The sequence below is a fragment of the Podarcis filfolensis genome (genome assembly GCF_964270895.1).
Source record: "Podarcis filfolensis genome assembly, chromosome: 6".
NCBI lineage: Eukaryota > Metazoa > Chordata > Lepidosauria > Squamata > Lacertidae > Podarcis > Podarcis filfolensis.
Window position 1 is genome coordinate 42008149 of NC_139609.1, and position 12732 is coordinate 42020880.

A 12732-nucleotide genomic window follows, 5' to 3' on the forward strand; every position below is an offset into this window, starting at 1 on the left:
GCCCAACATTACCATAAACCATGGTTTATGAACAGGGCTGTCTTAAGCATATGTGGCGCCGGGCTGCAAAGATCTGCCCGGCGCCCCACCCCCCAGGTTGCTCAGTCCCCAGCACGCAGGAGGGCGGAGCTGGCCGGCCACCTCAGCATCTCTCTGGCTTGGTCGCCCCGAAACTCGTGGTGCAGAGCCTCCCGCAGCAGAAGAGCCCGCCATGGTGCTCTGACCAATGGACGGGCTCTTCCCTGGACTCAACTCTCGGGCCCCGGACTCTCAGCCTGGCACCCCTGAGAGCCCAGTGCCTGGGTGCCCTGCACCCCCAGTGCCTATGGGTAAGACGGCCCTGTTTATGAAGGTAGCAATGTGTATTGAATGTGCATCAGAGAGTAACATCAGACATCAGCCTGATTTGTTCCTCATCTTCGAGTTGGGAATTATGACCTATGGAATAGGATTATGACCTATAAAACAGGTGTGCTGCAGAGGCATTTGGATGCTGTGGTTTCAAGAAGTTGGCGTGAACAGCCATAGCTGAGAGCTAGGCAGAGCATCTGCCTTGCAAGCAGAGGGGACCAAATTGAATTCCCCAGCCTCTCTAGGTACAGTTGGAAAAGACTCCTAGGCAGTGTAAGCAATAATGAGCTAGATAGACCAGCACTTTCTTGTTTCTTTGCAATGTTTATCCTGCCAAAAAAGAACCACATCTGCATTACTTGTTTCGATCTCAGTTTCACTAGAAAAAGCAAGAGCAAGCAAAGCTCAAGGAATGTAAGCCTGCGTGTATTTCATTTTGCCAAGCAACATAATTGAGATAATGTTAGGCTGCTTTATTTGTCATTTACCTACATTGATTCAAAATCATAATTATCTGTTTCATTAGGTTTTTTAAAAAAAGTAATCTGCTTTCTGAGTAGCTCTTCAGGAAGCAGGGCAGGTGGACTTACTAGCCCACATAGTTTCATCCAAAACTATGGGGCTGGTCTTGTTTTTCTTTGTCAATGAAAAATGGCTCTGCCCTTCCTTTCCTCAGCTTGTTATGCCAGAGTATTTCCTGACTGTAGCTGCTGGAAGCATGCTTGATAGAGCTTGTGAAAAGAGCACGGCACAGGTCAATTATGGGTGGAACTACCCTAAGCTCTTTGGAAGGAAAAGGGAGAGAGATTTAGGGAGTGATTTGTGGTAAATGTAATTAAGGGAAAGCTTTTTCTTCTTCTGAGACTATTTCAAAAGATCTGTGGGCCCTGAATCTCCTGTAACCTTAGATATGAAATTTGGGGGCAGGTGGGGGAGGAGAACCCAGACCTGAACTTATAAAAACATTAAACATAAGTAGATATATATGTGTAGGCTTTCTGCAACACAATTCCTTCTCTTTGCTGCCCCAAAAGATAAATTAACACACAGCTCCCTGCTGTTTCCCCTCCCCTTTCCCTTTTACTCTTTATGATGGAAGCAGCCTCCATAATTTAATTACCATGCCTTTCAGACTGTTTAGGAGTCTGCATGAATTTATTTCCCCATATTTTTCTCTCACTTTTCTTTAAATGTTTCAAAGTTATTCCGTAAACATTTACACCATTTCCTCTCAGTGATGGTAAAATAACATTGCCAGTGAACTGGAGGCGGGTGGATTTGCAACATGAAAAAGGCTAAAGCTCATTTTTTGTCCCCCCCCCTTCCTCCTTCTTAAAAAAAATATAAGAATAATCATAGCAGTAGTGAGTGAGTGTGTGTCCTTTGGTTATAGCAATGGAGCTGGTCTCAAGGACTTCAGAATAAATGATTTGTTTTACCTATCACCACTTCCATTTGCCATGAAATCGTTCCACCATTTCCCACCCTATATGTCTACACCCCGCTAAACTCTCCAGGACCTCTTTAGAGGCCATTGATGTTCACTGATTTTAAACTTGGAGGAACAGTATGAAGACCTTCTGTACTGTTTGGACTGAGGTGAAAACAAAATGGTGATTATATGGCACTATATAGTGTAATAACCAAAGCAATTAATGGAGAATTCACAAAATGGTAGACTTATATTAATGTATTGGACTGAGCTGAATGTTCTGCAGCAGGGGAGCCTATTCTGTGGCCCTGCAAATCTTGTTGGACTACAACTTCCAGTAATCCCAAACAACATGGCCGGTAGTCCGAGATAACGGCAGTTGAAGGTCAACAGTAATCTAACCTAGAAGGTGCTCTGGTAAGATCTAGCTTAGATTACTGCAATGCCTTATACACGGGGCTGCCTTTGAAGATAGTTCAGAACTGCAGCCAGTGTAGATTTCACCAGCCAAATTGTTGAAGGGGGGGAGTAGGATGTTTGGTCATATAACACCAATCCTGATCCACCTTCATTCACTGCCAGTTACTTCCTACACTCAATTCAGAGTGCTGGTTTAGACCTACAAAGCCTTATGCAGCTCATGACCCAAATACCTTCTGGACCACATCTCCCCATATGAACCTATCTGGACTCAGCCAACATCATCTTGAGTCCCTTCTTTGTGCCCCTACTCCGAGCAAAGAGTGGCTAGACAAGAACAAGTCTTTTTTGTGGTCGCTCCCCAATTGTGGAATGCTCTCCTCAGAGATATTACACTTGGCGCTGTCATTATATGCATTTAGCACCTGAGGGTGTTGAGGTGAAGGGACATAGCATCTTTTGTGCTATGCTCCATTCACAGTGCTACTCAATTGCTTATTTGGCACCATTTCCCCCCTCCCCCAATGTATTCAGTGAGAATTAGCTAGTTGGTGTTGTCATTCAGGACAAACAAATCTAACACAGATTTTTATTTTTTTTTAAAAAATGTCCTCACTCTGAATTTGCTTCACTGGTAATATCATCACATAGTCAATTCTCACTGGCTAAATGGCAGCTTCACTGCTCCATTAGAGGATGGCTGATACGAGAGCAAGTGCCATTGGGATTGTGAAGAGTCCCCCCCTCTTTTTTTCTGAGTGTATTGTGACCTGAGGAGATAGGATGGGCACCACATCTGCCCAAAATGTACTTGGAAGAGGCTCTTTTTATTTTTGGCTGTACAGTGGTACCTCCGGTTAAGTACTTAATTCATTCCGGAGGTCTGTTCTTAACCTGAAACTATTCTTAACCTTTAGCTAATGGGGCCTCCTGCTGCCGCCGTGCCGCCGGAGCACCATTTCTGTTCTCATCCTGAAGCAAAGTTCTTAACCCGAGGTACTATTTCTGGGTTAGCGGAGTCTGTAACCTGAAGCGTATGTAACCTGAAGCATATGTAACCCGAGGTACCACTGTACTGGGAAGAGGCACTTGTCAGGGGACAGCATGGCAGTCCTGAGTACATTTGGGGGTTTCTGCAATCATTTAAACACTTTTCACTCTCCTTCCACCAAATAACGGTCAAAGAAAAGGAGGGGTGCAGGCAATAGGGGGAAAGGTGTTCGTGAAATGTGCCCAGCTAGTTTGGCTCATAAATGTTCAAATTTGATCCTTGGAAATGGTTGCTGCAGAAAGTAGGAGGCTAGAATGTGGCAGGGAGCTCCCCAAACATTCAGAGAAGTCACCTTTGACTTAGATGAGTCACTATTAGTTTTGGATTCATTAAAGAAAATGGCATGTACAGACAAGCATGTAATTTCTGCAAAACTGGAGGCTGTCTGTGTGAGTTTCAACTTACTGAAAATTGGACTCTTTCTCTGCCCCTACCACTGTACGCTACTGCCCCCACCCAGGCAATTGCTGATTCTGAACCTGCAGAGAAGCAATTTTACAGGCTTTGTGGGCCTGGCACACCGTATCATAAAAACCTGCTCTGCTGCTTTCGTACAAAAAACAAAATGAAAACCACCTTGAAGTGCTGACTAATGTCAAACTCTCCCACAAGGTGCTAATTTTCCTCTACTCTCATTTGACTTCAGGTAGAAGAAGCTGTCACGGTTGATCCAGTTTTGCCTGTAGGGTTCTCTCTCTTGCACTCCAGTCCTGTAGGGAGTGGATCTTCATTAAATTTGTCAGGGTTGCATTTTTTTGGATCCTACAAGTTCAGCATTGTGCTCTTCATACTGCTTGATACATTTGGGGGTTTGTTTGTTTTTTGAATGAGTCTATTATAGACTCATGTTTTGTTCCAGTTAAAACTGTAACATTTGAAGCGTATGCATTGCGCATCTATTTTAAGTCTCGTATATTATTTGGAGAGCCGTGGGTTGGTCTCTTGTTGCTCAATGCAGGAGGTAAGAAAAGGTGTGTGTTATGGTTTTAGTTGATTTGCAACAGGAATCTGCGTTGTGTATTAGGAGTGTGCATTGGATTCAGATGAATCCTGAATTCCAAAGGAAACCCCACAATGACATAGGGAAGCTTCTTCACAGGAGTGTTCAGATGTGCTGGGCCAAAGCTCATTCTTGACTTAATGACATTCCATTAAGCAATTGCATTAGTTTCCTGCTGCTGCTCCCTCTGCCCAGTTCAGACACTACTAAGGCCAGTCCAACAATACCCACACATTTACTCTCTCCTCTTTATGTGGAAGAACACCATCTAGGTCAAGCTTCCTCAACCTTGGCCCTCCAGATTTTTTGAGACTACAATTCCCATCATCCCTGACCACTGGTCCTGCCAGCTAGGGATCATGGGAGTTGTAGGCCAAAAACATCTGGAGGGCCAAGGTTGAGGAAGCCTGATCTAGGTAGCATTTAGCTTTCTAAATAAATGTGTCCCGACTCCAGGGGTTGTTAGAGTAAGCCAGGTAATGTTGCCCACAGGGTGTTGCATTGTGCCAGCCAAATTTGAAAACAGCTGCTGGATTAATGTCTTATATAACTTCACTGACATTTATGTCGTTGTGCCATGCGGGGTTAGGAAATAAACTCCTGAGGTGGCCACCTTAAATGCTACTTGTTTTAGTTCCCAGGGCTGTGCTATACTTACTCTAACAGCCAGATGAACAGTGGAGTTCATGTCTGCAAGAACGCCAAATAGCAAACTTCTGACTCTATTTCAGTGGGATCATGGCCAATCTGTTAGTCATTAGATAAATATCAGTGACTGATTTCAAAGCCCCAGACTCAACAAAAGGGAATGATTTCCCCCCCTTTACTCTCTTTTGTGTGCCTCTAACCCATCTGCTCAAATGAGGCCAGATGCAGGTACTCATTCATTTGAAAATTTCCTACAGTACTTCAGAAACTGTTAATCATTAATGTAAGCATTTCTCAATCAGCAGTGTACTCTACAGTTTGTTCTTACTCATCCCCACAGCAATTTTTGATGTAGGTTAGGCAACCCTGACAGCTTTAGAGCCTAACACTTTAGAGTTTGAATATGGGTCACGGTTACAGTTGTGTCAAACGGAGCTTACCTGTCAAGGGCTTATGAGGGGAGTGTGTGTGGTTGACCACATCTTTTCCCACCCCAAACAGATTGTCCAGTAGCCTCTCCATCTTTCCAAAGTGTTTTCAAACAACACAAAATCTCCCCAGAGCAGTACTATGAAGTAACAAAGATGCCTTCACACAGCTGGTACTGGTAGCATGAGTTTACTTGTATAAACTTCATGACACGCAGAGCTTTTCCCCCCAGCTGGAACTCACTGGAACTCAGTTCCGGCACCTCTCAGGTGGGCACCATTGCCCTTATAAGAGAACAAGGGAGTCGTTCATGGTAAGTTCTGGCACCTCTTTCTAGAAAAACAGCACTGATGACACATGTATTCATTCACATGTGATATAAACGTTGAAAATGGTGGATTTAGCTGCTTTGAGCCACTGTCTGAAAATGGAATGAAAGCCCTTCTTACAACAACCATATGTTGTATGTGGTATTATTATTATTATTATTATTATTATTATTATTATTATTATAGCCAAACCTTCTGAAAAGTAACAAAAATGTAAGCAACTATAAATATTTTTCTCCTCCTCACTTGTTAAGGGAACATGAGCCCCTCATTTTTATTTGCTTGGGATCCCTGACTAACCACAGACATTCCCACCAACATCACTGGAAGTCCCCTGGCCGCAGAACTGCTGCACGTTGCCCTGAGAGCGGTCTGCTCTGTTGTGATGTTGCCACTGCCAGATTTCTTATATGAGAGAGGTTTTCCAGCAACCCTGGCTACATCTGGCCACGAGGTCATTGCTGTCTTCCCTCCCTCTTTGGTTTTGTCACACTTTTCTCCTCTGTGCTATTGGCCGCCACTTTTCCCACTGCAGCTTATTGGTCTGCAAGTGGCAGTTGTTCATTTCATGTTACTATATAAACACCACACTGGCGCCTCTGTAAACCTCCCACGACTGAGTTAGCAGTATATAGAGACTTGAGTAAAAACCACTTGTAATTCGCTTTTTGTCTGCTGTAAAAACAACTTCAGTTCAGTTGGGTTGTTCGTTTTTGTTTTTTGTTTTTTTACATTAAGTGTTTGTTTTCTTTAGCTTGGTTTCACTTTATAATGAAAACCTTTCGGATGTAAAGAGGGCAGAAGATGACAGCACAGGGTGGGTTTTGTGAAAAAGAACACAAGATCGGGCTAGTTAACCTTCCACATTTGTTCCATATTTCTTCAGCAAATATGGTGATTTAAAGTTTCATCGAAAGGGAAATAATTGATATTATGTTGAAGGATGATTCTAAACTGTTTAATGACTGAATGGGCTCTTATACCTTCAGGCTTAGATAAAACAATTCTATGATTCTGTGACCAGGGAGAATTCCAATAGGTACAGCCTCTTTCAGAACTGAAATGCCATAGTAGAGACAGCTGTATCTGGTAAAATTCTGCCTTGCTTGCAGGAGCTCTCTTAAGTTTAGACCTGACCTTCTTCTCTCAGACTACTGGCATGCACTGTTTTCTTCTGAAAATATACTGATTGGCTTGTACCAATGGCAGGTTCAACAAAGCAACTACATAAAAATGTCCCAGTCCAGACATAAAAATATTGGACTGAGAAACCATGGTTTATTGGCTTAAGAATGAGCCCACCCTAATTCATGTCTTGATTTGTAAGCAGTGATCAGACTACAGTGCCTCGCTTTTCCTCCAACTGTAAACTTTTACTGCATCAATTATACAAGCAGGCATTGCTGTGACCTTGTCACGTTCATCTCCCTGCCTTGTGTTAAGGGAAGGCAGCCATAATGGGAGGACTTGGCCATGTTCAGACTCCCCTCGCCCTGCATTTCAGATTGGGTTAGCCTCCAGCTCCTTTGATTTGTGGGCAAACGTTTCTGCCTTTCCTGCTGCCTCTTCCTCTCCCTTTTTGGCTTCCCAAGGTTCCCACAGGAACTCGAGGAATAGGTTGTGCCCACAACTTTCAAGAGGAAACCAGACCAGGATAAGTGGGGAGGGGTGAGGCAGGAGACAATACCCGTTTGACATCATTTCAGCTACTTCATTTCAGGTCAAGTCCTTGGTTGGCTGTTGATTTGTTTGTTCGTTTTCCCTGGCTGAAGCAATAGTATCATTTCGAACACTGTATTTTAGGTCCAAGGCATTTTAAAAGTTCAAGTCACAAAGTGGTCATAAACACTGCTAGGATTTAAAAGCAAATTAGGAAAAAAACCATAAGATGGTCTGAATCTTAATGCTATGATCCATGCTGCAGCTGCACTTGCAGTAATATTCAGCAGTGTTCCAGTTACCTCATCTCAAAAAGGGGGTTGCAGATGTGGAAAATGTTCAGAAGTGGGGAAGCCAAAATTATAAAGGGGAGGGGACTTTCCATCTGAGAATGGTGTGCTTTCTTTATCAATTTTTAACACACGATTAATAATTGTATTATGGCAAACAGAAAACAAACCTATCTTCAGGGCAGAGCAAAATAGCAGCCGGGGAAAAAAGCGTTGTGTGGCAGGGAGGGCCTCTGCTGTCACTACCAACACTGCAAAACAGGTGTCAGCAGTAGGCAAAAGGTGGTAGAGGAATTTCAACCCCCACCTTGTCGACCAAATTTGGGTCCCAAGTTCAAACCTTCGGCTCAATCTTCGTAACTTCTTTTGTCTGTCATGCCATCCGACTTTACTGAGCGACCCACAGTCCTATGATTACAATTACTGGGGAATGGTGTGCTTTCTTTATCAATTTTTAACACACTATTTATAATTGTATAAACCTTTCTTATGGCTTTCCTTGATCATTTTTTCTACCTGATAAGAAAGGTTTTTGTAAACCTGGCACCAGTTCTGTTCCACCGCAGTCAGGTGCCAACTGTTGCGAGGACAGCATCCTAATGCCTTTCTCCTTCCTTTTTTTTTTCTTTGTAGCTGTACCTGCAAGCCAGGTTCACTTGGAGAGGAGCCCGTCTGCTGCGTCCCCTGCTGCAGTTCACACTGATTATGATGGCCTTTTACACAGGGCTTTCTCGTGTGTCTGACCACAAACATCATCCAACAGACGTCTTGGCTGGTTTCGTACAAGGGGCCCTGGTGGCTTACTGCATAGTAAGTGACATGTCATACCATAGAATTGTTTCACTAAACAACCACATGCACCTTATCTATAAGACAGTGATGCACTATTCGAGTGTTAAAGCCCATCCTAAGGGCAGAGAAAAGCTTTACCATGGCACCAGAAATGTAGTATCAGTGCTAGGTGGACCTCACTGGGGAGAGTGTTGCTGGCATTGTGCAGGAGTTGGTAAAACCAAGGAAGGATAGACTTAAACAAAGAAAGGAGAAAGGGATGGAGACTTAAATAAGGAAAACAAATGTGCAACGCAGTGTTAGAAACCTAAAAGATAAACACATAGGAAACAGTAACCTTTCACATGTAACATGTGAAGTTCATGTGAAACAATTTCCCTCTAAGGATTAGATTGGTGATGTTTAGTGCATGGAAAAGAGTTCTCCTTGGATGCATACAAGACTGGGCACATTAGCAGGGTGGTTCACACAGGTGAATGTGTAAACCGTTACAGCAGCCCCCCACCCATCCTGAGTTTTGAAACACCCCAAAAGGCAGCTGAATATATATGTATTTTCTTTCTTCTCCACTGATTCCATTGCTAACCAAACCACTGTTTGCATTCTGTGAGCAATGTAGTCTCTCAGTACCCAAGTACAGATTGAAAAGCTAAGCAGAAATGTTTTTAGCTCCAGAAAACATGCCCAGATCAACGTCTCTTTTTGAGACATCACAACCTTCAGGAGAAAGCTATCAGAGCTTCACAGCATAGAGATAAGGGGTCACAACTCCACAATCAGCACCATGCAGTGCTCTGAATCAGGGCCAGCTGCATTTTGTGAAGTAAATAAACCTGGGGATTTCCAAGAACTGAGTTCCCACATAAGATGCAGTTTGACTATGCAATTACAGGAATAGCACTTATATGGGAGATTTGCCAGGCAGGTGCTTACTCCTTCCCAAAACCACCAGTTTTCCCCTAGAGAATCTAGGAAGGAGAAAGAAACTGCCAGAGAATCAGGGGGGGGGGGGAGAGAGAATGCATAAGCACCCTCCATGCCCCCAGGCCATCAGTTTGTTTTCCAGCAAGCGCTTCTTCCCCAGTCCTGCATCTCCCACATACACATTGAACCTCAATTGTAATTTCAGTGGGTTAAACAAACAAAAGATCACCCTGGAAGGAGCTCTTGGATATATTCAGAAAATACTTTGGGCAACTTTTTCGCACAACGAAACAGTTTTTCAGCTCAGGGGCTTCAATTTGGGTCATGTGGCTTTGTCGGCGCTGTGGGTAAAACCTCAGCGCCTAGGGCTTGCCGATCGCATGGTCGGTGGTTCGAATCCCCGCAGTGGGGTGAGCTCCTGTCTTTCGGTCCCAGCTCCTGCCCACCCTTAAGTGCAAGTAGATAAATAGGTACCGCTTTATAGCGGGAAGGTAAACAGCGTTTCCGTGTGCTGCGCTGGTGCCGGCTCGCCAGAGCAGCTTCGTCATGCTGGCCAAGTGACCCGGAAGTGTCTCCGGACAGCTCTGGATCCCGGCCTCTTAAGTGAGATGGGCGCACAACCCTAGAGTCGGACACGACTGGCCCGTACGGGCAGGGGTACCTTTACCTTTTATATGGAAGGCTTTGACTAAGCTCTCCTGTTAGTTGCTCTAAAAACTTTGCCAAAGGGTGGAAGAGGACAGAGAGAAGAAGAAGAAAGCAATGCTAGGGCGCAGTAGGATGCAGATGAACTCAATGCATTGCAGCAAAAACGCTTCAGACAGACAATAAGGGTCTCGATGCATGAGCAGGACACTTTTCACCATTTCCTGTCCAATGACAAGTTACAAATCTGACCCCGTTTTCCTGACCTGTAAACAGATGGCATGTTTTACTGGGCCAGAGGAGGGGTGAGAGTTTGGCTGCTATAGGCTGACTTTCCTGTGACGAGATAAAGGCCACAGAGGAAGCAGCTGCCTGAGAAACACCACACACATGTACATCACTTCCTTTTTAACCCCTTCCCTCCGTGGCTGCTGCCGTTTTGTATGCTTCAGTCCTTCATCAGGATGTGCAGAGGGTATTGGTCACTTTTAGTCTGGCCCTTGTGCAGCCATGGGGGGTGGGGAAAAAAGACATGGCTGTAGAAAAGGAAATGAAGAGAGGGGTGACTACTGCTCCCCTACTTCGTCCCATAATTTCCAGCTCCTAAGGAATGGCCTAAATGTTCATAAGCAAGTTGAGTGTTGCTTATGAGACTTAGATTTAGAAAAGCCCTAGCCTCACCTTTTTCACTGTGCTTTATATACTTTTCTGAATTTATTTAAAATTTATGTTCTGTCCTTTGACCCAGAGTTCTTGCAGTTTAGTTCTTCTGATTATTGGCAATAGGTGTCGGTAGCTGAGGCTAGCCTCTAAGGGGGTTGCAGTACTTGTTTCATCCAAGACCATACAAGATCTTGTTTTGTTTGGAATTCAGATGCAATCAGAATGGCTGAAATCTGAACCGCTTTTATGAACCGCTTTTGTGGTGGCTATAATTGTGTTGTGGCAAATTGTGGGAAGATGCAAATCTTAGGAGCCATTTCCTTCTCCTATTCACCTAATCTCATGTTAAGCTGTTTGCTTAAAATGTTCTGGGTCCAAGTGAAGCCTTTTCTAATATAATGAATTTAAGAAGGGCATTGATCAGTTGAAATGGTGAGCTGCCAGCTTACAGCATCATATAGCACATTCCCAGTCGTCTGCTGTTGAGTTTTCTTTATGGGTGGAGAGCACCTTCCACAGGAAGTGGCATAAATCCAAGCAAAAACACTCTGTGCATTTACCCCTCTCTCTTTTTGTGTTAAGCAGCTGAAGCATTAGGAAGGTTTAACACACTGTTCTAACCTTAGGAGATCATGTTTCATGATTTCTCAAAGTGTTTTTATAACCTCAAACCTTGCTAAAAGTGAAATACAGTTTAAATGGGAATTAACGCCACTACCCAAATATCTGATTTAAAGCCACACACGCCATGAACTGCAGAGCAAAGGCTAAGAAAGCCAAGATGACACTCCATCCATAACTTATCCAGTTAGAAAATACAGGCCAGATTGAACCTAATCCCCCATCTGCCACTTCCACCGTGCAACCGCTACTCACTCCTGCCACAAATTGATTTGTCATGGAGCTCTCGGTATAGAATGTGGATATCGTCGTGATTGAATCCAGTCTTAGGAAGTGGGTACATGAGAGTCATGGCGTCAAAATCGCCTTCCAACTCTTGCTTCTGCCATACTACAGAAATGGATGAATGGGTACAGACATTTAGCAGTTGTGTTCAAATTAAATGAAGATTTAAATACTTCCAAAATCTAGAAGACACACAGAGAAACCAAGTATGCCTATTCCCCCCAAAAATCAAAGGGACGCTTACAATTCTCCATCACAAGTTTCTTGAAGTAGTGATAGAATACAAGCATGAACCACAAGTACTGCACACCATCCAACAAAAGCAAGTAGTCAGAAGTGGTCTTGACTAATTTAAATCTCATTGATTTGAGTAGGACAGTCAGAGACAGCATTTGCTGTCCGGAGTTCACAGCTCCTTTTCCTCTCGTTATGAAGGGCTAGTGTTATAATGGGTAAGAAACCCTTTTCTCCAGAACCAAAAGAAAGTCTAGAATGCCTATCCATCTCTAATATAGCTTCATTATAACAGGAGACTTAATATGCTGACAATCAGAAAAAAGGAACTGTAGTTTTGGTTCAGGAACCCTAGTGTTGCCTTCAAAGAGAACATGAAATTTAAATAAGCCAGGGAAAGAGGTTGGTACTACTATTTATTTTTCTTTGGTTGCAGCCAACCATCTATTTTTTTCCTGAGTGGAGTTCTGTTTCCTCTGAGAAATAACTGTTTGCTTCAATGCTAATATTTAGATGACAAACTAACTGATCTGGGAACATAGCAAGACAATTGGAAGCCTGAATGCAAACATCTGCATCCAGTAAAACAAGCAGTCTCTTAAAACAATCAAATGCTTTGTGATTTCTCACTCTGAAAAGCCTAGTAGCCTAACTAATAGAAGTCTCGGGAAGTTGAATTAGGAGCACAACTTCTCTAACCCTGCTAGAGCTTCAAAGCAGTATAAAAGCAATGCTTTTGGTCATAACATATGAACAATAATGCTCTTGCTGGACACATTCGCTGGTGGAATAAGAGCCTCTCACACATTGGTTACTTCAACTGCAGAACAGAATGATGGGTTTTCGTGGAATTACATTTGTCAATAGATGGGCATATTTCATGGATCAGCTGTTTTATTTAACCCCATTATCTTTTCTGTATCTTGTTTTTTGGGGATTCCTGGTAGGCAGGATGAAGA

At 43.5% G+C, this 12732-nt stretch overlaps 1 protein-coding gene and 1 long non-coding RNA gene across 2 annotated transcripts in view; one reads left to right on the forward strand and one right to left on the reverse strand.

Annotated features, from left to right (window-relative positions):
* PLPP3 (phospholipid phosphatase 3) overlaps window positions 1–12732 on the forward strand; it is a 64983-nt gene that overhangs the window by 48235 nt on the left and 4016 nt on the right. Inside the window, exon 5 of the mRNA XM_083619388.1 lies at window positions 8243–8419. Within this exon, the coding sequence (XP_083475514.1) occupies window positions 8243–8419 (177 nt within the window). The remainder of the gene's footprint in view (window positions 1–8242; window positions 8420–12732) is intronic.
* Window positions 1–12732, reverse strand: part of LOC310764994 — a 376088-nt gene that overhangs the window by 46976 nt on the left and 316380 nt on the right. The window lies entirely within an intron of this gene.